The sequence below is a fragment of the Cynoglossus semilaevis genome, chromosome 3 (genome assembly GCF_000523025.1).
Source record: "Cynoglossus semilaevis isolate Cse_v1.0 chromosome 3, Cse_v1.0, whole genome shotgun sequence".
Classification (NCBI taxonomy): domain Eukaryota; kingdom Metazoa; phylum Chordata; class Actinopteri; order Pleuronectiformes; family Cynoglossidae; genus Cynoglossus; species Cynoglossus semilaevis.
Window position 1 is genome coordinate 3432523 of NC_024309.1, and position 24164 is coordinate 3456686.

A 24164-nucleotide genomic window follows, 5' to 3' on the forward strand; every position below is an offset into this window, starting at 1 on the left:
ACCTATGTATTATATTTTGATAATTGGATTCGATGCTTTATGATGGTGCATTACTTAAATAGACGAATAGGTAATAATACTTACACTTTCACAATAAAAAAAAAGATCCATGGGATTGGGGGTGATGACCTGGCTGGGGCTGGAAATTGATTCATTAAATTACTCGGACCCAGACGAAAGAATATTATAATTTGTCACTGCGGCTTGCATTCATCTTTTTTTTTTTTTTTTTAGAATTAGACTTTAACTTATGATCAACCGAACTGAACCCCAAGCGTCCACTTTGTGAAAAAAGCGCAAAGCTCGTGCTGTGGTTCGGTCTTTCCTCTTTCCCAGTCAGTCAGTACTCCTGACTCCCTTCTCATCCCCTCTCCTCCCCTTTCTTCCCTCTCCTCCCTCCCATAGGATGCAGGATAGACTGACTGGTCTTTAGCTCCCAGATTGTTCCGAGGACAGTCTGGAAACACGCGTCTGGATCTGATTCCATTTGTCTTTTTGTCAATTCATCCTTTTTTTTGTTTGGCATTTTTCTCCACAGTCTTCCTTTATCCTCCTCTGGACGCGGGGCGCATCGACACAACAGGGATTATTTTAATGATGGTTCGACTCAAATGTAGATTTCCAGGGAGCTGCAGCTGAGGTTTCCCTTCGGAGTCCGCCTGGATTGTCACAGCGGGATGGATTCGCATGAGTGCGCGGTGCTCAAACTTTTCTTAGTTGGCGTTTTGGGTGAGTTTCATTTCTTTGTCTTTATCTGTGCGCGTGCATCAGCCTGTTGTTAAAGGACAAGTGTTGCAGCATCACCGACACTGAGCCTGGACTACAGTCAGACCTGAGACGTCTCACTGTACATACATGAATAATCTGCCCCGGGATGTCGACGTTCTAGTGCGTGTGTGTTTTTGAGCGCGCCCCTGGATGTTAGGGTGGATGAGAAGTCCACTCCATCTCACACCACCAGTGATGCACTGAATGAGGAACACCCCATGCCTCAGTGGACAGACCTGACCCATATATCTAGGCCATTGGAGATGTCTGTATCTGGCTCATTAGCTGGTGGCTGCTACATGGAATAATTCATGTATGAAATGATGCTTCCTGTGGTGCAGAGGCCGTGACCGTGAATTGTGGATGAAAAGGTGGAGGCAGGACATGGACATGACTTGGAGAATGGAACTTTAAGACGTATACTGCTGATTAGATGCCAATATCCAAAATGCCGATATTGTCCAAACACTTAATTTCCGATTCCGATATCAGCTGATACTGATATAGGCCTAATATTTAATAACATAATGTGTACAAACCACTGTATGAGTATGAGATGAATTAAATGGGCAGCAATGCCGCCATCTAATGATTTTCACTTTAATAAACAGACGTTTATCCCCAAAACGAAACCCAGGCATTGCGTTATCGGGTTTTCATTATCTGAGGAAAAACCCATAATGATGCTGGCAGACATTACATAATTATGCTAATATTGGGCCGATAATGCCGGTTTGCCGGGCATGGAGCTACTGGGAGAAGATCTTTAGAAAAAAAAAAAAAAAAAAAATAATAGCATGGCTCCCCTTCAGGTTGAGATGTCTATTAAAACATTAGGAACTTTTTAGGTCACATTTCCATATAAAGGTTATCAAACGGATATGTAATACTGACGCTCATTGGTATCAAACAGTTCTGGCAGATGGGAGGCAGGGCCAGTTCCATATTTAAGCTGCTTTGGATGGAAATGCTCATGTTGTGGACGCGGTTCAGAAGGTGCAGAGCTGTTTCAGAGCATTTGCTGTTGGTCACACACTGATAGAGTTCTCATTGGACAGAGAAGCTGTTATAGACTTACATTTCCAAGGTCTGGTAATTCCTAATGACCGTGAAAGACCTCAAGGCCTGAGCTTAGTTATTGGTTTTTAGCCCACACAGCTTTGGTGCAGTAAACCTGTTAGAAGAAGAAGATTCATACAGAAGGATGTGAATGTTCAGCTCGGATTGCCCTGGATTTCTGTCAGGTAGCAGCTGTGGCTCCTGTAGTGTCTTTCCATCATCCAGGCAAGGCCAAAGTTTCATTTTCTCACTTCAAACATTATTGATGTCCTGCCTGTAATTGGTGTTTCTGGCATCGTAAAAATTGGATCTGTAAAAACAAATGTGCATATATTAGACGGTGAGTTTTACTGCGATACTGTAGCATGCCCTACACATCTGTGGTTTAAAGGAAGAGTTGTCAAAGATATGGTGTGATTAGACCATGTGAAGTTTAAGAGCAGTGTTTTTTTTTGCGGGGGTGAGGAAACAAAATCCTCAGAGAAAAGCATCTGCGCAAACCAATAAACAGCTAATCATCCTCTCTCACGGGGAGGTGAGACGCCCAGGGTTGTTCTGTTGTACTGAAAACAAACAACAAGATTTTTTATTATTTTTCTCTATTTTTGACGTCGTAAATGCATTTGATGTCTGATGATCTTTGGAATCTCGGTGCACACGTTTGACGTAGGTGTTAATCACCTGACACACTTCTGGACTGAGTTTACCAATAAAGACAGGTCAGATGTGTTGTGCGTTGGCACACACAGTTCGACAGTTTATTATTGTGTGAGTCTGCAGGAAAAAACGTGAAATGAATGATCTTCAGTTTACATTACTTAAAAAAGTTTATGGCTTTCCATGGAATATATGCCAGTAGGTGGCGGTAATGTCGTCTGTCGATGGAGCCCTGCTGATAAAATCCCTAAGAAATAGAAAAGTTATCTAAGCGTAGCACAGCTAGGCTAGGACAAAGAGAGTAGTTGTCCTTCTCGTCTAGACATTCTACAAATATATCAACTTGTTTTGATGAAGGTTAACAGGAGTTTGGAACTCCTTTAGATGTCATTTATACTGAAGTATAAAACCTAGTGGTTTTAAAAATGTCTTTTTCATTGGTGTCCCTGTGCATGTCCTTTAACATGCTTAGTCATTTCTTTTAATTCATTTTTCAAGGAATGGAAGAGTGCGTTTTCTGATTATGTTCTGATTGTGGTAAAAATGTTTTTATTGAACACTCAGGTGTGAATTTACCAAATTGAATCCATTTAAGGCTTTAACCTTAAACAATTTAGTGAAAATGTGCACAGCTGTCGCAGCTGTGAGGTTGTGTTCTGATGTTTATTTTCCCACTCTCTCCTCCCCGCAACTAAAATATACTGCAGTTTTGTTCTGCTCGGGTTGACTAGTGTTCACTTTTTTTGGCTGTTGCAGCAATTTTGCAACATGTTGTGAATAAAGTAGACAGATTGTGTGTTAGAAGTGGATTTTCTGAGTTGTTGGTCAAATTGTGATACAGTGGTCCCCCGTCTATTGCACAGGTTCCAAGAACCCCTACTTCACGACGAGAAACCGCGAACTAGAGAGACAATAGTTATTATGTTATTTAGGTTTATATTAACCCTTTACGAAACCCTTTAGGAGGCATTGCAGGGCATTGGATATGGGAACAAATCTCGTTTACCAGTTATTTCTTGCAATAGCATGTATGTATGTTACAAAAAAATTCCTTTTTTTCAGTTTTTTTTCCTTAGGCTAGAAAATGCTTATTTTATCACATAAATCATTTTAAAAAATGGTAATTTAAAATGTTTTATATACAGCAAAACCTGTTCATACTGTAATTATTAAAAAAAATAAAATAAACATTTTATAATGGAGACATCAGTTCAGAAAGAACAAACAGAAAGAGAGTTTTTACCAATGAGTCTGAGCTGCCAAATCACTGGTAGAGGGGACAAGTTGGAAATGACCCCGCTATGACAAATTCAGCCGAGACCTGTGCAGACACACACACACACACACACTGAGGTGTGTTACTCAGGAGATCTGACTTAGGCTGATGTCAGGATTCTAATCAAGCAGCTGAAAAGGTGGTGGTGAGAACTCTGGGTGGAGGTGCTTCCGCCTTAACTCGCTGATAACTGAAGGGACTTTTGACGACAGGAGAAGGTCACACTCCATTATTGCAAAACTTTTTATTCACAGTGTGGATAAAAACCTAATGAGGTAAAATGGTGTTGTAATGAGCCAGAGATGTGTCTGTATCTGAGCTGGGCGCTCTGTTAGGCAGCTGTCCAATTAGCTCCTGGACTGTGCTCAACCAAAGCTTTATATTTAATTAATGCTCAATCAGCCATTGTCTTCAGGCACTGAAGGCTGAGGCTGTGTGGAGGCGCCGGGAGTTTTACCAAGAGAAGATAAGCTTTGGACAAATAGCTGAATGTGGCCAGGCAGTATAATGATTTGAAATCACATCAAATCAAATTACACGTTTTTTTGTATTGTATAATTATATTGTGTTAATTTAATATAATGGAGCAGGAACGTCCAGGAACAGACGGTTCGTCTGCTCCTGCAATATAATGTTTTTCTCTGCCCTGAAAACACATCAGGTGCATGGTATGAGTGAAGCTGTATTCTAGTTATATATTGAAATATTAAAAAAATCAAAAGTAAATAAGATAATTTTTTATGACCATTAAAAAAACTACCAAAAAAACATTTGTATTTGGAAATGTATTTGAATTTTTTTCATTTCTTTCAATAATTTCTATATATTAAATGTGCTTTAGAAAATGTTGCATTTTAAACAAACTAATTCAACTGTCGTGTGTTTTCTCTCCCAGAATCACTAATGCAGTTTGAGATTTTGATTTGAGTGGAGAATATTCTCTGACCTCTTCCGTCTGATTCTGGTCCTCCTGTCCTCCCGATCTGTTTGGGAGAGAGACAGTTGGACACTTGTTGGCTGTTCTCACTCTGAGAACAGCGGTCGTCTTAACCTCCTTTGTTTTCCTCTGCTCAGTGTGTCTGATAAAAGGGAGTATAGTAATATAGAGTATAACAGAGTAAAAACAAACTTGACTTGAAGTTGGCAGAGGTTTGTTCATTATTCAGATTGTGTTTTTCTCTGTTCCTTCACTGCCCAGATGGGTTTAGGGTCAGAGCTTCAGTGATGATACATTCCACGTCTGTGCTGCTTTTTGTACTGCGGATTGTACTGTGGCTGTAGTCAATGTCCAGATCTAGTTGACAACGTGGATTACACAGTGCTGTGTACTGGTGCTGGTGCTGCAGTGTTGGGACTATCAGGGACGATTTTGGACCACCTTCCAGTGACAGTTCAAGCTTTTTAATACTTTATGTAAAGTGCAGAGGTTCTGCATAAGCTTTATGAATTTTAAACAGCCCATTTATCTGACATGTAAAAAGCCACTGAGTGTCTAAATTTACATTTGTCTTTTTCATGAGTAACCATGCAGCTGTTTGTACTGTCAAAAGAATTCACCTTGTTTTTCCTGTCGCCTCTTTCTGTCCTTCCAGAATGTTTTTTTTTTCTTGCAGTTTGGCACAGTGGGAATCCAACAAAGATGCTAATTCTAGTAAGGAACCAAAGAGAAAGGCATAACTGGATAATGATGAAAGCTCACCGTGCTGAAGATTTTGATTTTACTAACAAATGATTTTGTAACTTATTTAGCGTGTTACAGTTTAACATAACAATGTTTCTTATCTGTCACCAACAGCTTGGCGGTGCAACTGTGCGCACAATCAGTAAAAACTACTTCAATTACACTGTTCTTAATACATGGTCAGAAACCCCCCTGAGGTGCGGCTTGTGGCAGCAGCTCAGGTCTGCAAAACAAAACAGAAAAGCTCGCAGACAGATGGGTTTTCTCCACAGACGCCTGTTTCTCTGAAGCTTGGCCGCAATTTTCCTCTCCACACGGCAAATGGATTGCATTTCAATTGGCCTGTTATCGCCTTAAGGTGGCTCACAATCGTTCTTGAAATGTTGTTCAACCGTAAGCCGTGTGATCATCAGCCCTCAGAACATTTTTATCATTATTTTAAAAGAAATTAGAAAAGAAAAAAATTAAAGATAAATTTACTTTTTTGTTTTTTAAAGCCTGATGCAGTTTCTTAAGATAAATTTACTTTTGTTTTTTAAAGCCTGATGCAGTTTTAAAAGTGTCAACGAAGGCTTAAAGGTTTTCAAACTACGGTTGTAATGACATGTTTATTGACTTGGATGCTTGTCACTCAGTGACATCAGAATTCTTGGTGCATTACCACCACCTACTGGGTTGGAGTGAGTACCAACGTTACTGTGAAAAAAAATTAGGACAATATGAATGTGGAAATATGCTGTTTACATTAGTCAGCTCTACTTTTTTATTCACTTTTATAGGTACGGTAGCTAACAACAAACTGTTAGCCGTTACTGTTAGCAGTAGCAAGTTGACCATCAAACACCCGCCGAGTTACATTTGGAACTTTTGAAACATGAAACTGTTCCTGCCTGATCCTGCCAAAGAGAACTGACACAGCTGTGATTAAAGACCAGGCTGACATTAACAAATCTGGACTAATCCCCCAACTTTAAACCCAAGATTGACATTTTCATTTTTTTCATAGCAAACTTTGGTATTTTCAAACTTTTAATAGATTTCCCTGCTGCCAGCTGCCTTGTTCAGTCTGAATTAATTCCTCTGCCTCACCTGGAAAATCAACTGGCATGTGAATAATAATCACCCAGCCGCCATTCAAAGAGTTTCTCAGAGAAAGTCAGAGGAAGGAGCGGGAACAGATTCTAATCACGAGGCTCGTGGCACTATCTGAGACGTCTGTTGTCTGAAGGTGAATGCCTCTCGAACCCTGCTGATGGCAATTTTATAAAGTCGTAGTCTGACTGACAGGTCTCTACATCCTGAATCTTAAATGTTGGTCAAAGTGAGGGTGAGTTTACTGGGCAGGTATAGACATCAGTGTACCATGGCTGATTTACATTTTTTCTATCAATAGCAGGACTCTCACTCAGGCTACGTCTGACCTTATCAACTTAAATCTAAGCACCATCCAACCAAGACATTTCCATACAATTATTAAAGATCCATGCTCAAATCCTAGGCTGCGTTGTAGAGCTATAGAGCTAATTAAGATGTGTTGACCTTTGCACTGTGAAGCAGTGAAATGAAATACCTGAGGCGTAGTGCAGTCATCAAGTGGATGATAACTGTCATCTGTGGATTTTACATCTGCTAACAGGGATTTGGTTAAACATTTGGAAACTAACTGAACCTTTTATCATCTCAGCAGCCGTCCGAGGGAGGCTGAGGGTTTACGATATCAGTTGTAAGTCTGTGTGATGATCGGGTTGACTTGACTGTGATGTAAGATTCATTACATCAGACGAATAACTATTTGTGAGGACTTTTGTTTTTTTTTTTTCATGTCGACAAATTTGGGTAATTTAATGATGTCATCACGTTGACAGGGGACACAGCTTTTACTAATGGAGATAACACAGCAAAATCTGTTCTTTCAGCTCCCAGTGAAGACGCTCGCATCTTAACTCACTTCTAACTCTTGGCTTTGTGAGAAGTTTGGTTCTCAGAAATCACACTTCAACAGAGGATTTATACATTTTTAAATTTCGTTACACATTAACAGCCTGTGCTGTAATTAAAACTGCACAGCACCACTAATATCCTCATACGCATATTCATTACCAATGCTTATTCCTACAGTAACATAACCAATATCCAATCCAAAGATTTTAATCTCAGGGTTATTTCCTTCACAGCAGTAACATCTCTTCATCCCTTTTTCTGTAAATATAAAAAATCTTTCTAAAAAATCCAAATAGAAAGTCGTTTGGGTCAGATTAGAGTCTTAAAAACATATCTGAAAACCCCACATGAGTTGGTAGTGTTTGTCATTAATCAGTCTAATCACCTGCACCTGCCCTGCTGTGGTCTCCCTCCACTGTGATTACCTGACTTGCTTCACCTGTGGCCTGCTATCAGCCCCGCCCCCTTGTGGCTATATATACACACACCTCCCACACTTACCTGCTTGATGGCCAGTTGGGGTTTTTTTTTTTCCCTTTTCCCCCTCTTCCCTTTCTTCCTTCAAGTGTGTGTGTGTGTGTGTGTTGTGGTTTTTCAATATTGTTCATGTCAGTGTGTGCGCTACGGTTTCATGTTTCTACCAGTAGGAAACGTGTTAGTGGTAGTTGGACTGTGTGTGTTTTTATGCTTCAGGAAATGTAATATTATCTGCTCAAAAACTAATTTTTTTTCTGTCCACCCTCCCAGCCCTCAATCACACTCCATTGCTTCACTGACTCAGTCTTGGTTTCAGTTATTGTTACGGCAGTTTCAAATTTCCTGGACGGGGCTTTGAAAGAACCGCAACACAACAGAATAATAATTTATTTACAAAGCTGAATCAGAGGCTCACAAATGTCATGCTCACATGAGGCGGTCGCTCTCCCCAACTTCCTTCTGGTCTGCATCAGTGTCACAGTGTAATGCAAACAAACTAACACTTCCCTTGTCACTGACACGGCCCGCTCCGGTTGTTTTTCTGCAGATGGTAGACGCAGAGACTGACAGACAATACAAAAAAAAAAATTGTAAGAGCGGAGAGTGAGGTCACGCTGCTTCCAGAAATAATCAGACCCGATCGACATGTCGGGGAAACTGTGTTTAAGGCCATGTTAGCAGCTCCGAGAGGTTGAACTTTGTTTGGCACAAACCTGGCCTGACCTCAGTGGAAGTGCTCCCACAGCAGACTTCCAGGAAGCTGATGTTGTTTACCGTGCGTGTCAGTGTACTATCAGTTTTGCTGAGTAACACTGCAAAGGAGGTTGTGTTTTTACGGCTGTTTGTTCATCGTACGGTGCAGTTGTTTGCTCGAGTTTTAGGAAAAAATTGCAAAAATCCAACTTTACTGAAATGGTTTATATTTGGTCCAAGGAAATCTTTTATGTTGGCAGTGATCTGATTAAACTGGACAAATGGGACAACACAGCCATTTTCCTGTACGTACAGAAAATCATCTGCATATATATTTTTTAGTTGTTCAGTTTACGGCAGTGTTTCCAAACCTTTATTGAGCTGCGGCACACACACAGATATATATATATCATCCTGAAATATAATGATCTTCAAGTTTAAATGACCTCATGATTGATTAAAATCTCAGCCTGTTTAGTTGAAGACAATGCTGATATACTGGCAGGAATTGAAGAAAGACACAAAGATCTTCTTCAACAGCTCTGATTTTTTTTCTTTTTTAGTTTTCAAAGCCATCTGCTGCCATTTAGCAGAAGAGTATTGAATTGATCTGCCTTTCATGCTTTGATAAGCAAAGAAAGATTATACGCAACAATTAAATAATACTTCACACTGCACACTAGTGTACCACTGCACAGTGGTTTGGAATCACTGGTTTAGGGTATATTGTTTAAATTTTTTTATTAGGTTTTATTTTGTTTGGTTATTTGGGTAATAATATTAATAATGACAATAATAATAAAATTATCAATAAGAATCATAATTATTAATGTTATCATATAACATTAGAATGGTTCAGATAAAGTCTAAGCAGCCGTATCGATTGGAGAGATTTTTTGTTTGTTCAGACATAAAGTGTCTGATCTGTCACTTCTGTTCCAGTTTAGTCTATTCCGACAATGCTGGCATTTTCCGCACTTATCTCCCCACTCTCTCATCTATATTTATGTTGACAAACTAACAGGCCGTGGCTGACAGCTTGGCACACCGTCTGCCAGCTGAGCCAGTTCTGGACGGGCTCTCTGAGCCAATGTGTCTCGCCTACACACATCGATTTAGCTATTTAAAAGCTCACTGTCCACCTTCTAATTTTGTGTTGGTATGGGACTTAAAACACACAGATTAAACACATGATGCAAATCAAGTAAATAAAAATAAAATAATAATTATTCATAATAAAATATAAAAAATAACAGTCCTATATGCCTGCCAGGTAAAGCAAATAAAAGATAAAAAATAAACACATTAGGAATAAATAATTGGAATGTTTGTTAGGACTTTATTTATTTTTTATCAGTGCCAACATTCTCCTCAAAGCTGGGAAGCTAATCACTAAAGGCTGCGGATTTTCTTTTCTAATTTTAAACCAAGAATATCCTGCAGTTGGAGTAATTACCTCCTTTATCAGTGCAGCAGTAGAATTACCAGGGATCTTTCTTTTGGCCCTGTCTGTTACAGCTCTGTTTATTGTCATAATTCACTCAGTACATAATAGGAGTGTACTAACGAATAAAAAAAGGACTCATTTGTCCAGACAACAGAGGAGCTAATTTTCTACTTAAAGCGAGAGAAGAGCTCATAAAATAAGCTGTTAAAATGTTAATGAGCAGACATGATACTCTGTAGCGCTCGCCGTGATGCTTTGAAACTTCAATGGTGACATTGACAGTCAGCGCCTCTGTAGAGCACTCCTTGAACTGGTTAGTTCATGAAAAGAAATCTGTGCAACGACTATGAGAGACTTTCTTCATTAGCATAATTGTTTTTTTTTGATGCCGACTGACCTGGATCTAAAGCTTCAGTCCTGTGTAGAATTCTACACTCCAGAGAAATCTACTGTGGAAGAATTTGTTTTCAAATCTTCTTTTATTCTGAGATGGCTAAAAAAAAATAAATCTAAATCTGTTTTTTTTGTGCCAGTTTGATTCAGATGGTGTAATTGGAGACAGCTGTGGTCCAATCATCTTCCATCTGATTATCAGGCGCTCAATCCAAGAGGTCTCGATATTTTTAGATCGTGGCATTTCTCTTCATAGCTGTTGAGTACCTCTTCGTGCTATAAAACATGAGAAAACAATAGTTAGTATAGTACTTATACTAACTAACTAAAAGGGAAATTGCTACATTTTCCAGCTATGGTCCTTTAAAGTATGTTTGATAGCAGCAGTAGGGAGAGATACTGTATATTGCACAGCTGTGATTCAAACTCTGCGGAGGAATGGTTAGAGTTACGGTTGGCAGCCCAGAGAGGAGCTGTGGGCTCGTAAACGAACAGACGCAGGCACGACAAGAGGCTGCGTGTAGAGGTCAAAACTAAGGGATACGGTACATCAGTGTAAAACTGGACTGACATCATGACGCAAAAACAGTGGTCAGTTGTTGACAAGTGACGAACAACTACGAGAGACAGATTTGTGGAGCTGTAAAACCGGAGCGCCAAAATAACATTACCGTTAGGAAGGAAAATGTGACTGAAGAAAGGCATCAGTGGTTCACTCTCACTGTGGAAACTATACTGATACCTTCTCTTTGTATGTAGATGATCAATACACAAATTAAATATGTTCTCCACCCTGAACAGAGAACGTATCCAACATAGTCACCAAGTAGAACTTTCAAGTGTGTTCCGTGAACATTTTGACAGAGGCTCTCCACTTGGAGAGTGTGACTCGCCGTCGCCGTCATGCTTATCCCACATTGCATTTAGCTACAGTACACACTTAACACACTTGACACTAACTACACTTAGCTTCAGTAGCCACAGTGACCTAAACTGCTGACCTGCGTTCCTGTTAAAAAAAAAAAAACCCAAAAACTTAAATGCATTCACTGATGATTAGTAATTAGAAAAAACTAAAATGTAATTTACCCTGAAAGATTAATAAATCACAGTTATATATATATAATTCATTAATATATTATTGATAAACAGAGAAGGAGAGGTGCTTCATGGAGGACATTTTCTTTCAGTGCTACACAGGAAGTCCAGGTGGTCGACGTCCGTGTCCTATATAAATGGTTCAGTTTGTCAATGTAGCATTTTACAACTGAAGGGAAAATATGTCCCCAGGGTGAGAAAGACCAAAATCAGAGATTAAAAATATTTTGATGGAAAACTCCCTCCTGCGGGTCTCGAGTGCACTCCACAAGAATTCACTGTGCTCATCACTGAGAGTTTGACGTGGCGATAAAAACTGAACACGTCAGTGCTCTGATACTTCATCTGCTGTCTAAATCCACAGTGGGCTATTAATTTGACACGACGCGGGCTGAATGATTCACCAGGCAACAATAATTCATACTCTGGAATTAATCACTATGCAGCTTCATCAAATCTCTCTCTCTCACACTCACTCACACACACACACTCGTGCATCTCTGATGTCTGCCGGTGTCCGCTGAGTTCACAGAGGTGATGGGGCTGATTTAATTTCAGACTTCCTCACGCTGTTAGGAAGAGCTTCAACCGAAGGGAATCCTGCTGCTAAAATGTCACCGCGGGTTATTTTGGTTACATCCTGATTGTGTTTATGAATAACTCTTGGTACACGAACACTTGGTGCCGAGTGTCTGCTCCAGAAATAAGACTCGGTTAAGGCTTGTTAAGAGTAAGTGCAGATAAGGAGGTGATCGCCGAGGTGATGGAGACAGAAAGACATTCAGAGGATCATTCACACGCTGACTGGTGGTTATTGGCAGGGACATTCTGTCACCGGCTCGTCTGGATATCTCAAAAATGTTTGGGAGAAAACCTGTGCCACAGCAGACCAGTGGGAACCAGGAGGCTGAATGAAGCATTTAAAGTGATGTGTCGATAACAAAAATCACAGAAGACGTGTGTCGTTGCTCTGAGCCCTCAGAAGAAACTTCTGAAACAGTATTCAGTCTGGGTTATATTGATTTAAAAAAGCAATTATTTTTTTATATTTGTAAAATGTCAGATCTGAAAGGCGTTATTTTTTCTGCTATTATAATTTTCTGTTTTGTTTTTTAAAATCAACCCATTAGTTTACATTGAAACGCCTGCTTTTGTAAACAAAACAACTTCTTCTCCATTTTGAAACTATTGTGACCTGAATTATAAACAGACTTGATAAAGATTTTTACACAGAAGTCTTTTTCATTTTCAGTCTATTGGTGCTCAGCTCCAGCCTCTCTTTAAAATGTTGTTTTTCTTGCAGTGTCTTTGTAAAAAATAGCCTGATGTAATTGCTGCACACAGAAGGCTTCATTATCTGATGACAGCACACACAAGGTTACCAAAAAGTGGGTAGTTAAGATAACTAGTTCATGTTCTAGATGTTTTTATATCACTGTGTTCAATAGAGCAGAAATCATTCTCTTCTTTCCAGAAATTGTTTCTGTGAAACTTTTAGAAAGTCTGTTTCTATGAGTCAAATTTAGAAACAATTTAGAAAGTCTGTTTCTATGAGTCAAATTCATTAGTAACACATATGCAAATCCCTAAAGGAATAAAATAAAATGTGATGGTTGTTTTAATGAGCATTGCTTAAGAATCAGCAGAATGGAGCTCTACTCAAAGCGATCTATTCTGGGGGATTTCTGTTAGTAGACGTTCCAGGGACTTTAAACACCTTATAAAATATCTTGCCTTTAAATAATTCAAATATTCAGATGGAGCCACTGCCAGAAGTCGGTGAGTTTTCCAGTCAATTACTGAACAGAGGAAAATACTGTACAGTGAAAGCACTGACCGGTCCATTCTTCTGAATCAGCCACATCATTTTAAAACACAAATATATGCATGGAAATTCAAATATTGCCAAGTGTTTTGGAAAGTATTGCACCATGAATGTATTATACTGAGTATTTGTTTATCTCCAGAGCGCGCTTGCTTTCCCTCTATTTTGAAATCCTTGCAAGTGTCTGATATGCAAAATGCATAAAAAAAACCCAAAAACGCTTTTACAAATTTTACTAAAAGGTTTGTCTCGGTCACAGTGATCCACCAGGGAAGAGCAGACATGGATTTATTTAGTCATACAATCTCACCTCTCTCCACTGCAAAACATCCTCAGAGAATAGAACAGGAAAGAGTCCATAAATATCTCACTAACCTGCCCCACGCGGGGCTTCTTTCAAACTGAGTTTGTAAATGTGACATTTCAAAGGGAGACGCAGCTTCCTGTGCAGCCGCGTGTTTAGATCTCGTCACACGTAACGACCGGGCTAAAAAAAGGAGAGTTCGGAGGTGAATGAACTCTGTGGGAATGAACAGAGAACGGCTGATGGGCGTTACTTTGTTTTGTTACTGACGTTTGTGTGAAACAACCGACTACACCTGAGATTTAACTGTCTTCACCTTCGAACGTCTACAAACGTCTGCTGCTACTATTTCAATGAATTGTTGACTGACAGTAAAAAAATAGATGAACAGATGCCTCTTTGTTAATCTCAGACTTAAAGCTAAACACATTTCTTTCACTTTGTTGTGTCAAAGTAACTCCTAACAACAACTCACACCGCCTTCTGTTTTCTCTTTACAGCCAATGTCTGGATTATGGGGGGGCTGTCTGGTAAGCATCCATTCTTTCTAGTGCAAAAAAACATATGAACTGACGTCATGGCTGTTTTTGAAGAAGACATATGCATGTGTAAAATAAAAAAAAAGCTCAACAATCTGTGTATTCTCAGCTGACGATGGCTTCAGCACCGAACCCACCACCCCCCAACCGAAGAAACTCTGCAACGAGTCCTGGCTGCAGTGGGAGGTGGAGGTCTGCGGGGAGGACTTCAAGCGGGACATGGCTCGCATAGATCCTCAGCACTGGTGTAACCTCTCACACTTCATCAGGTATGAGCAAATGTGAACGTTCATTACCCACAGTCCAACCATCAGCTGTTTGCTGCTCCATTTACTGCCCATCAGTGCATGTGTTACTGAACAGAGTGTTTTCAGACCCGATCTCTGTGCGCTGTTAAAAATACCATGAAAAGGTTTAGGGTTATGAACAATCAGAGCGGCAGGAGTATTTACTGGGAGCTGTGGCTGCTCGGTCAGGCCTGCAGTGATCTGACCTAGCAGCCATCGCTGTCATTTTCTCCTGTGGTCTCATACTGATTCTGACATTTTCAGAAATGTCAGTCGACCTTCATTTGAGGACCTGTGATTTAATAAACACTCATCTGTATTCAATCTCATAACTCTGATAAATTGCAGGTGTACATTGAGTAAGGTCCAACAACTAGGGTATAACACTTCAGATTCCGATATTAACCGATACCGATATAGGCTGCAATGCTGCCCTCTAGTGAATTTCACTTTAATATACAGCCTGATTGACACCAAAGCACCGCCTCCTGTTGAAAATGATTTTTGTTGTTGTAGTTTTTGTGTTTCCTGTAAGTAAATCTATATTTATAGTTGAGTTTAATTTTGTTCTTCCTTCTTTGTAACTTGATTATTAATAAACTTTATCCCCCAAACTTCTCCTTTGCTTGGAGAGCAGAACACATCTGGCTTGGGACCACCAGTCTATTTCTATCATTATCTTGCGTTTCACTTCATTCCTTCCCCTCACCTTTGACTTTTCACATTCATCTGTTTTGCCTCTTCCTCTGACCAATGAGCTACAGACATTTTGCACAATAACATCCATGTGGAAAGTAGAGATTATTATTGGAACAACAGTCTGAGTCACAGCTTTTCTAGGAAACCGATGAAATGATTCAAGGAAGAACAATCACCTGCTTTGCCTGCTGCTCCATTCAGCCACTCGTCATAATCAGACCCACCCATACAAACACACATATGCTGTATTCTTTCTTAATCAAAGAAATGAATGATATAGGCCTATTAATGGATCTCTAATGGTTCTTCAAGAATGAATAGGTTTGAATGAAGAGGAGGACTTTGAAGGATCATTAAGACAGGTGAAGATATTCTCTGAGTTGTTATCAGCAAGATATACATTTATTTAAAATAGATGCTCTGAGCCTCACACCAGAAAATGACTTTACTCCAAACATGCATTTTTGTCAAAATAAAGACAGAATAGCAAACAGCCACACTGTTTGTTTGCTGTCATGCCTCTCATCCTGTAATCTCTCATCTCACATCTCACTACTGATAACCTTTCAAAATAAAAGCTGAACCTGAAGAAATTGAACAGGACCTCCCTTTCGCAGAGAGATGACATGGTGTCTGTGAAATGACTTGTTGTTGAGTCCCGTCACGTTCCCGATGTTTTTGAACCAGCAGTGACCTCTGACGAGCCTCCTGTTTCTGCTCACTGTGCTGTCTGTTTGAAAAGAGCTGGCAGAAGCTTCGTGGAGCTGATAGAGAAGGACACTTTATTGTTCCAGGAATGAAGAAGGAGGACGGCACATTTACATATCCCAGGGTGTGTTTAAACCCAGCCTTGGTTAGTTACTATGGACAGAACCTTGATGTGTTCATGCTACTGCTGTTTGCATAAGCATTAGCTTAGCGAGTCCTAGTAGCGGTCAATAAATAGTTTCTGCAAAATAACATTTAAAAACTCAGATTTGGCACAACTGCTGAATTATCACTCTTATTTTGCTGAATTTTTCCCGCCCTCCATGAGTGGAGACGGTTGTTGCTCCTTCTTTTCTGACTGCACTGCGCTAAAACGAGTCATCTTGGACACCTACTGGTCATCTCTGGAGTGACTCATCCCTAAGCTTGACAGTTACTAAAAGCGAAGCACAAGTGCTGAAGGTGGGACTAGAAGTGAGTCAGAGGACTAATGAGAGCAAAACCGTCCAAACGTCCAAACCATCTTTTTGTCATGCTGCCAGCACCTGTAGCGCCTCCCCCTGGGCGGTATGCTCCTTCTATGCCCTGCTACTGTCACTCCTTTCACTCAGTTTCAACTTTTATCCAATTTCCTACCTGTAGTTTTTCCTTTCTAGCTATCCAAATATGTAGTCACATTTTCATGTACTGTGTGAAGGTCTGCGTTTGAAATAACCCAGCTGAGATTGATTCCGTGTCTAATACTGCCGAGCCCCCTCGGTTATCATTTACAGTTCATCTCCTGTGCAGCCAGATGCTGCTCTGCAGCCTGCAGTCACTAATGACCTCTGAGTGGTCATTTAGACAAGCAGGCTTTATTCTTACTGGATTACTGTCTCCACATAACTGATCTCAGTATGTTTGTGAAGCGGGCCAAAGCAAAAATTAACAAGCAAATTTCCTTTAAATCCTTCCTGGAGAATAATTAAAAAACACAGGAAATTCTAACAAGGATCTGATTTAGAGTCAAGTCTTGTTGGCTTATCAGAAGTATTATACGGTTTTATTGTTGGCTTAAATTATGAGAAAGGGGTAAAAATATGGCAATTTTTATTCTATGTGTGGCAGTTGTTATCTTGTATTATACGAAAATGTGCTATTTAATGAATCACTTATTTTGCAGACTGAGGGAAAAAATAACAGAATGAGGAAAGAAAAACATTGAATGAACTAATGTAGGTCTTTGTCAGTAACACACTGCTGCTGTAACTGTTCATCACAAAGCCTTAGAATTTTGCGTATACATCCATTTTCAGTGAACAATAAAAACTGAACAGAAAAGCATTACCTGCCAGTGCTGTGTTTTGTGCACTTTTGTAAATGTGTGTCTTTATTGGAACACAATTGTTGGATTACCAACGTGGGCTACTGTTAGTTCTAGGTCTATTTATCATGAGGAAAACTGAAAACCTTCCAGTGGACTCACCACCTGCAGGACGGTTCTGGGGGGTTGGTACGGTGCAGCGTGATTTGGGTGGCGGTCATAGAAACTGCTGCCCCCGCTACCCGGTAATGGATAAGTGGATGAACATGGATAGATGGATGGAAAACTGAAAACTGGTACACAAACATCCCCGTTCTTACTGTGGCATCTCTGCCTCCACAGACACTATTTTCATTCCATTTCTTTTAAAGGAAATCCCTGAAAAGACAGGAACATGAGTAACTCATCCGTTACAATGTCACGAAGCGTATTCAGTAATGATGAAATGTGTAGTTACAGATGTGGCGACATGTCACATGACAAGTTTTTTGTTTTTTTCAGTAGGTTAAAATGATGAATGTACGTCACAGACTGCAGCAGCTTCTTCACTTCTTTGGTAGATTTTCCATTGCTTTGGATGGATTATCTGATATTTACACCACAACTTTAAATCTTCCACTTGTCTCACTCTCATGTGTCTACAGTACATGCATACTTCTCTTGCATCGCTGCCTTTTTGGCTCTTCTATCTAATGCAGACCTGCAGCTACTATCATCCTATTAGAGTGTTATAAATATTTGATGCCCGTGGAGAAAAACATGCAGCAAAAAAAAAAAATCAGATTTCTTCCACACCAGTGCTGACCACCAGCATTGGTACCCACTGTGTTTGTGTGTTTGTTGTTTTTGTGGTTGACCTCACACGCATACAGTTCAGTCTTTGATCATTTCTCTACCCTCCCAGTGGATAACAGCGTGTGTAGTGGATGGAATTTTGAAAACCTGCAACGTCTGGGTAACAACATCAGAAGTGTGTAACTCCCTTCAGGCTCCATCTCATCCCTGCTGCCTTACAGCTCCCGTGCATACATTCTCTATTTTCCTCTCTGACCTTTTTATTTCCTCACTCTGACACACTAGTCATGGAACAAACTCTGATTTTCCTCAGCAGTACGTGAGCTCCTGCTCTTATTACTTACAGTATGGTTCCTGTGTTGTTATTTAGTATTTGTTAAAAGAAGGTTTTACTATATAAAAACTCAACAACAACATTGACATTAAGGCAGTGACGCTCCATATAGAAAGTACAGTACATAACAAGAAATTAATGATCTGTTCTTTCACCTTAGAGAAACCCAAAGGTGGCAAAAAATAAATATACCCATCAAGGAAAGACATACTCCCGAAGAGAGAAAAACATATATAAGTCGCCCCTCTGCTACTGTCGACCGTGTGGTAGCTTGGCTTCAATAATATGAGGCATTTTGCTGCCGAGATACATGACAAACGAGAACTGTGCAAAGGTTCAGTGGTCAGTTGAACAGACGTTGCCTTCTGAGTAGTTCTGCCAAGATTGTGTGCAGGTACAAATGTTGTCATTTTGAAATGGAACACACTTTTAAAAACATTAACCACGTCTGGGGCACATTCATGCTTGAAAACACATTAAAAAGTTGATATGAAAGGCTTTGGGCAGCAGTAACTGGTAATAATGATAATAATGATGATGATGATGATGATGATGATGATTGCTGCAGGTCAGTAAAGCCTAATCAGACCTCATGCACAACAAGGACAGATGTCCACTTGCAGCAATGTCGGACCTGCTCTTGAAGCTCTAAATAATATTATGTAAATTACTGCTCGATTGTCAATAATGGTGTTTATGTTCTGGACTCTTTCTAAGTAACAGTGACACTCTGTTTGTTTGCTGCTGTAAGACTTAACACATGCTTCTCTGAACCTGACAGGAAAATCAGTCGACGTCTGACCCTAAATCTCAAGGAAATCCACTTTAAAGACATGCAAGCCTATTGGCCCCATTGTGGCGTCACAGTCCAATGATGTTTTCACAGTCTAACACCCAGAGTAACGCGGTGTAAAGAAAGTGCAAATGTGACAGTGTTGGTGAAGATGGTGAGAATACCGATATCCCTGGATTTCGTGTGAAAGTACCTCGAGGGCCGAGTATTTGCGGCGTAGAAAGTGGGATTAGCTGCAACCTGAATGGATTTATTAAAGCGGAGCTGTAAGCCTGGTGGCCTGGACATGCCTGCTGAAAGAGGAAGCAATAAGAAATAAGAAGGAGTATGTTCCCACCCACAGGGATCACTGACTTACTAAACACTCAGTGCTTGAAATAACCCCATTAAACTGTTTATAGAATATTCATCTGCTCCTTTGTTTGGAACAACAATAATAACAGTATTAGTAGTCATCTTTAATCATTTTTGTTTCACATTCTCACAGTGCTGTGGCTGTATCGCTGTTTCTGTCAAATTCCAAAAAATTCTTAACTCTTGTGATGTGTGCTGGAGTGAAGGAGTTGTATGCAGTCATGCCAAGAATTAGGGATTTAATATTTATTTTGGACCCAGCAGTAGTTTGTTTTTAGATTTCTTGGTTCTTGTAGAGCAGTGATTCCCAACTGCATTTTCTTGGCACTTTAACATGCCATAAACCAATATTACACATCTATGGGACTGTCACAGGGAAGAAATGGCTATAAAATCTCAGCGCTGTTAAAGAAGATCTTTGTTTGTGTCTTTCTTCAATTCCTGTGAGTTTAGCACCATTGTGTTCAACTAAAGAGGCCCAGGTTTCATATTGAGTAAAATTAGAAAGTCATTATATTTTTGTGAAGATTTTGTTTAGTGGTGCACCATGGTTTTTTTTTCCAGTGTATGTAAGATCTGCCATGGCCTCACTGAGGGTGAGAAACTGCTGTAGATTACACATGAGCTTTCAATCCTCCCCTGTGATGATCTCCCTCTAATCTTTTCTATTCCTTCTCCCTCTCCCTCCTCCCCAGTGAGTACAACATCTTCACCCTCTGTACTGAGACAAGGTCCCACATCCTCCACTGCTACTGGCCCAATTCACTGGTGGAGACCTACATCATCCACATACACAAGCACTTTTTCTCCAACTGCACCTTGGAGCAGGTGGTGTGGGTGGACCCGCCAGAAGAAACACTGACCATCCTTATCCTCATCCCTGTTTTCCTCACAATGGCCATGATCGCGCTTGTTGTTTGGTGCAGCAAGAGGAGTGATAATTTTGCCTGAAAGGAGGAGGTGCTGGAGGAGCTCATGGTTCTACATGATTGTTTAAACAGCTGACAACAAAGGAAAGCTCTATGGATTTGGGGAATCGTGTTTGTTTGTCAGATGTCCCACGTGCAGCGCTGCCCATCACCCAAAATGGACAAAGGAGATGGATGAGCAGGGTTTTACCTTTTTTGTGTCTGTTTTTTATGAGTCATGGAAAAAATGACTATCACCACCAAAGTATAACTGCTGCATATGTGATGCCTACATCACCATCCAAGTTTTTTGTTATACTTTTGTCAACGCGATTCTGTTGTTAATATTAACTTATATAGTAATACTCTTCCTATAACATGACCTCTTCAAACTAAGGGCACTCACAAACCCATATATACGATAGCATCTGAAATATGGAAACCTCTCATTCTGGGCGACAGACTACAGTATTCCTATTGGCTCTGGCTACGTCTAAAGAGTCAGTCGACTAGCCCAGCTTACAGCAAATCAGCCGTTGAATTTGCATGTTGCTAAAATTGGCCCCTCATCAATGTAAATGTAGCCTTACGGTAGCAGGATCATGCAACTTAAATCAGAAACTCACGGAGAACTTAACATTAGAACAAAATCCTGGTTGGATATGCAAAGCTCCCAGAACCTTCTGGGAGGCGGAGGGGTGAGTAGAGTAGTCCTGGGTTTGTCGCAGTCTGCTGTGATACCACTAGAGGGTTCATTATTTACATAGTATTGGTAAGAGACATTGTATTTTATTGACAAACCTTGAACATCAAGGCACTGTTGATGTGGTAAAGAAACCAACTGTTTCTTGATTTAAACCAGTGACCAGATAACCTGGTTGGACTCCTGCCAGGACATTTGTGGACAAGTTACGCTCATATCACTGTTGATTATTTATTTGATTTGTCTGTGTAATTAGACTGCCGTGAAACTGTTCCAATCGCTGCCAATTTCAGATATTCTGTGCAGCGCACCGTGGACGACAGGGAGTGACGTTGTTGTCGCCTTGTTTTCATGAAGAAAGAACCTTGACCGCTTGGACAATGACCACCTCCTGAGGCATTTGTTTATTTTCTTGTTGGGCTGTGGACCACAGAGTTTGGACATTCTTGTTGGAGCATGGCTTAAAATCTGGTGATCCGTGATCGCAGAGTGACTCCTTAAAGGACAAATTAAGAGTCCATGTTTCTGCGTGTTATTTCCTAATGTTGACTTTACAAATGTCGTTACTGAACGTATAAAAATAAACACTGTCACTGGTCAACCTTAGGAGAAGGCAGAGCCATTTTTTGCGGGGTATTTGGAATCGTTATTTCTCGTGATTTTTACTGTAAAGTTATAAGTTATCGCTGTTGTATAAATTAATATGTAATGATGAGTTCTTGGTGAGACTTATGAGGAGACGCTGAGGCCTCAAACTGTACAGTTATACTCTGTTGTGCCGTCTACTGTACTGTATCCGTGTTACACAAGTGTAAAAAAAAAAGTTTAACACCATGTTCCCACTTTGTCAGCTCTTTGAACTCAACGCAGTGTCACTGTCACTTTTCACATCAGCTACTGAAAGTAAATATGAAAATGTCTCTTAACACTGCTGTTTCCTCCCATCTTATTGTGTGAAGAAAGCTAATGTCTGTGACATGTGTGAAGAGGTAGGTGGTGCTTTTACTGCGTCGTTGATGTTTACCAAAACTGCAGTGGCTGGGACGTCTGCTGCTGAAACACACACAACTCTGAGATGCTGATTTCCTCATTCATTTTCAACATTCATTGTTTAACAACAAACACTGCAGGACACACTGTTAAATGAGCAATGACTAACAGCCCGACACAGCACTTATCCATGTTATGTTTTAACAAGTTAGCACACTAACTTCCCCAATCACTGATTCTCTGACTATTAATGGACCATGGGTTTGGGTCAGGAATGTTATTTATTTATTTATTGATTTCCCACCTTGGTCATGTCTTTGTGCTGCTACAGTGAGGCCCACAGTTAGAGTCATGAGGTTTGTCATGAGCAGCTGAGACCTCCGTCGACAGCAGTTGAAACCAACTCTCATAAATGTTTCATCACAAGGTCATCAGGTGTTTCCTCCCATACGCAGTCGTCCAGCAGCTGCAGTGCCCACAGTAGTCCTCCCTGTTTTCAAACAAAGCCCCGCTGTTATTAAAACCTGTAAATCTGTCATCCGAGACGTGTAAAATGGTTTGCGTACGAACATCTACCATGTAGATCACATTGTTTTAATCTGCAGGGACTATTTTGTCCTCCGTCCTTTTTTTCCTACTTCTCTACAGTTTGAGTCAGTGGAGGATGCAACGCACTAAAAAGATGCCGACACCTTCAGTCTCTCGTCTGCCCAATCTGCTGTGGGCTTTAAAAGCGTGAAATTAAGTTTCTGTGGTGTTTTATATTTCGCACCCTGAATGCTTCAGCAAAGCAACATCTCAGTTTCTTGTTAACTCGTGCTCCAAAATAATATGTGCCACAAACATATTAAAAAAAAGTGAGTTATTTTGTGCTCTTGGTGCTTTGTTTTTGCAAAATAATATTAACCGTCGAAATAAAAATGTTACTGTATTGTTAACACACTCAAATACAATGACTACTTACTTACAGCACAGTAGTCAGTCGCCTGGAGGCTGGTTAGCTAATCAAAATAACATAGATTGATGAGCCATGTGATTTCATGTTCCTTTATTGAAATTCTTCACATGGTCCAGGATACAGGGAGTTATCAAACTTCATTGTTGCCCCTCAAATTGATTGTATTGTATATAGAGTTTATTCATTATTTATCATGTGATAGTCTTTAGAAAACTGCAAAGTTCAGAAACTTTATAAACAACTAATAAGTCAAAAACAGTTCTGCTTCATGTTGTTTTAAACCTGAAAAACTAAACTAAATAATTCACTTCTTATCACTGTATTATGTAAATAAACCCAGAGTCAAACAGCGCAGGCATCGCTCTCAGTGGGTGACAATCAGTGCATTGATGTCGTCCACAGCCTGGCTGCCGGGCTGAAGGCGGTAAACTGTGTTAGTACAGGACAATCGCAGCATCGTCACTGACTCCACCTTAAACAAACAAATGGGAATAAACCAGGCAGTATTTACTCCAACTGAAGGTGTCCAGGAAGCTGCGCAAGTTTTTTTTTTCTTTTCAGAGGCAAAACAAGGAGACACAAACACAGGAGACAATAGTTCACTCCACTGAAGGGGACACATGGCGGTGCAGTCGCCCTCAAGGATGGTTTTTCTCCTTACGCCTACACAGCCAGGGTCTCGGAGGCAGGAAGGATATTAGAGCTTTTTTCCCAGAGTTGACAGAAGAATACTGGGAAGTAGGTTGACCCAGCGGTTTTCAGCAAAATTGGAGCAGGAAATGTGAGAGAGTGCCATGCTTATATGCAAAGCTGTGGCGCTGAGGCTAGGGTGCTGTACTGTGGTTGAATCCCATGTCACGGTGTCATGGTGCCTACATGTTTTTAGTACTTTTGCAACAAAAAGTCAAATAATCGAAAAAATGATCTACTCATTTCATTTTTAGTGATTTGTGTGTTTACGCTACATTAAGTATCTGTCGTATCTGGGGTGCTTACAGAATCTGGAGTTGTTGTTTTCTTTGTGCATTAGCTGCTTCTTCTGGTCCTCCTGGTGAGACTGATAACCACCCGGTTCAAATGTTTTGTTTTTAGTTTCATAACTAATGTGTGTGTAGACTCTGTGGATGGCGTGGATAAGCACTGGCTATTTTTCTTACACACACACACACAAACA

General features: G+C 40.2%; 1 protein-coding gene across 2 annotated transcripts; it reads left to right on the top strand.

The window, feature by feature from the left end:
• Positions 1 to 404: 404 nt before the first annotated feature.
• Positions 405 to 21968, top strand: LOC103376926 (receptor activity-modifying protein 3-like). Of its 2 annotated transcripts, none has more exons than XM_008307494.3 (4): positions 405 to 729; positions 14120 to 14149; positions 14268 to 14427; positions 20127 to 21968. In XM_008307494.3, the coding sequence occupies exons 1-4, from the start codon at positions 678 to 680 to the stop codon at positions 20380 to 20382; spliced, it is 498 nt and encodes a 165-aa protein (XP_008305716.1). In that variant the 5' UTR covers positions 405 to 677; the 3' UTR covers positions 20383 to 21968. The 2 variants fall into 2 exon arrangements, with proteins under 2 accessions (XP_008305716.1, XP_024910226.1); XM_025054458.1 differs by lacking the exon at positions 405 to 729 and adding an exon at positions 736 to 2052.
• The last annotated feature ends 2196 nt before the right edge of the window (positions 21969 to 24164 follow it).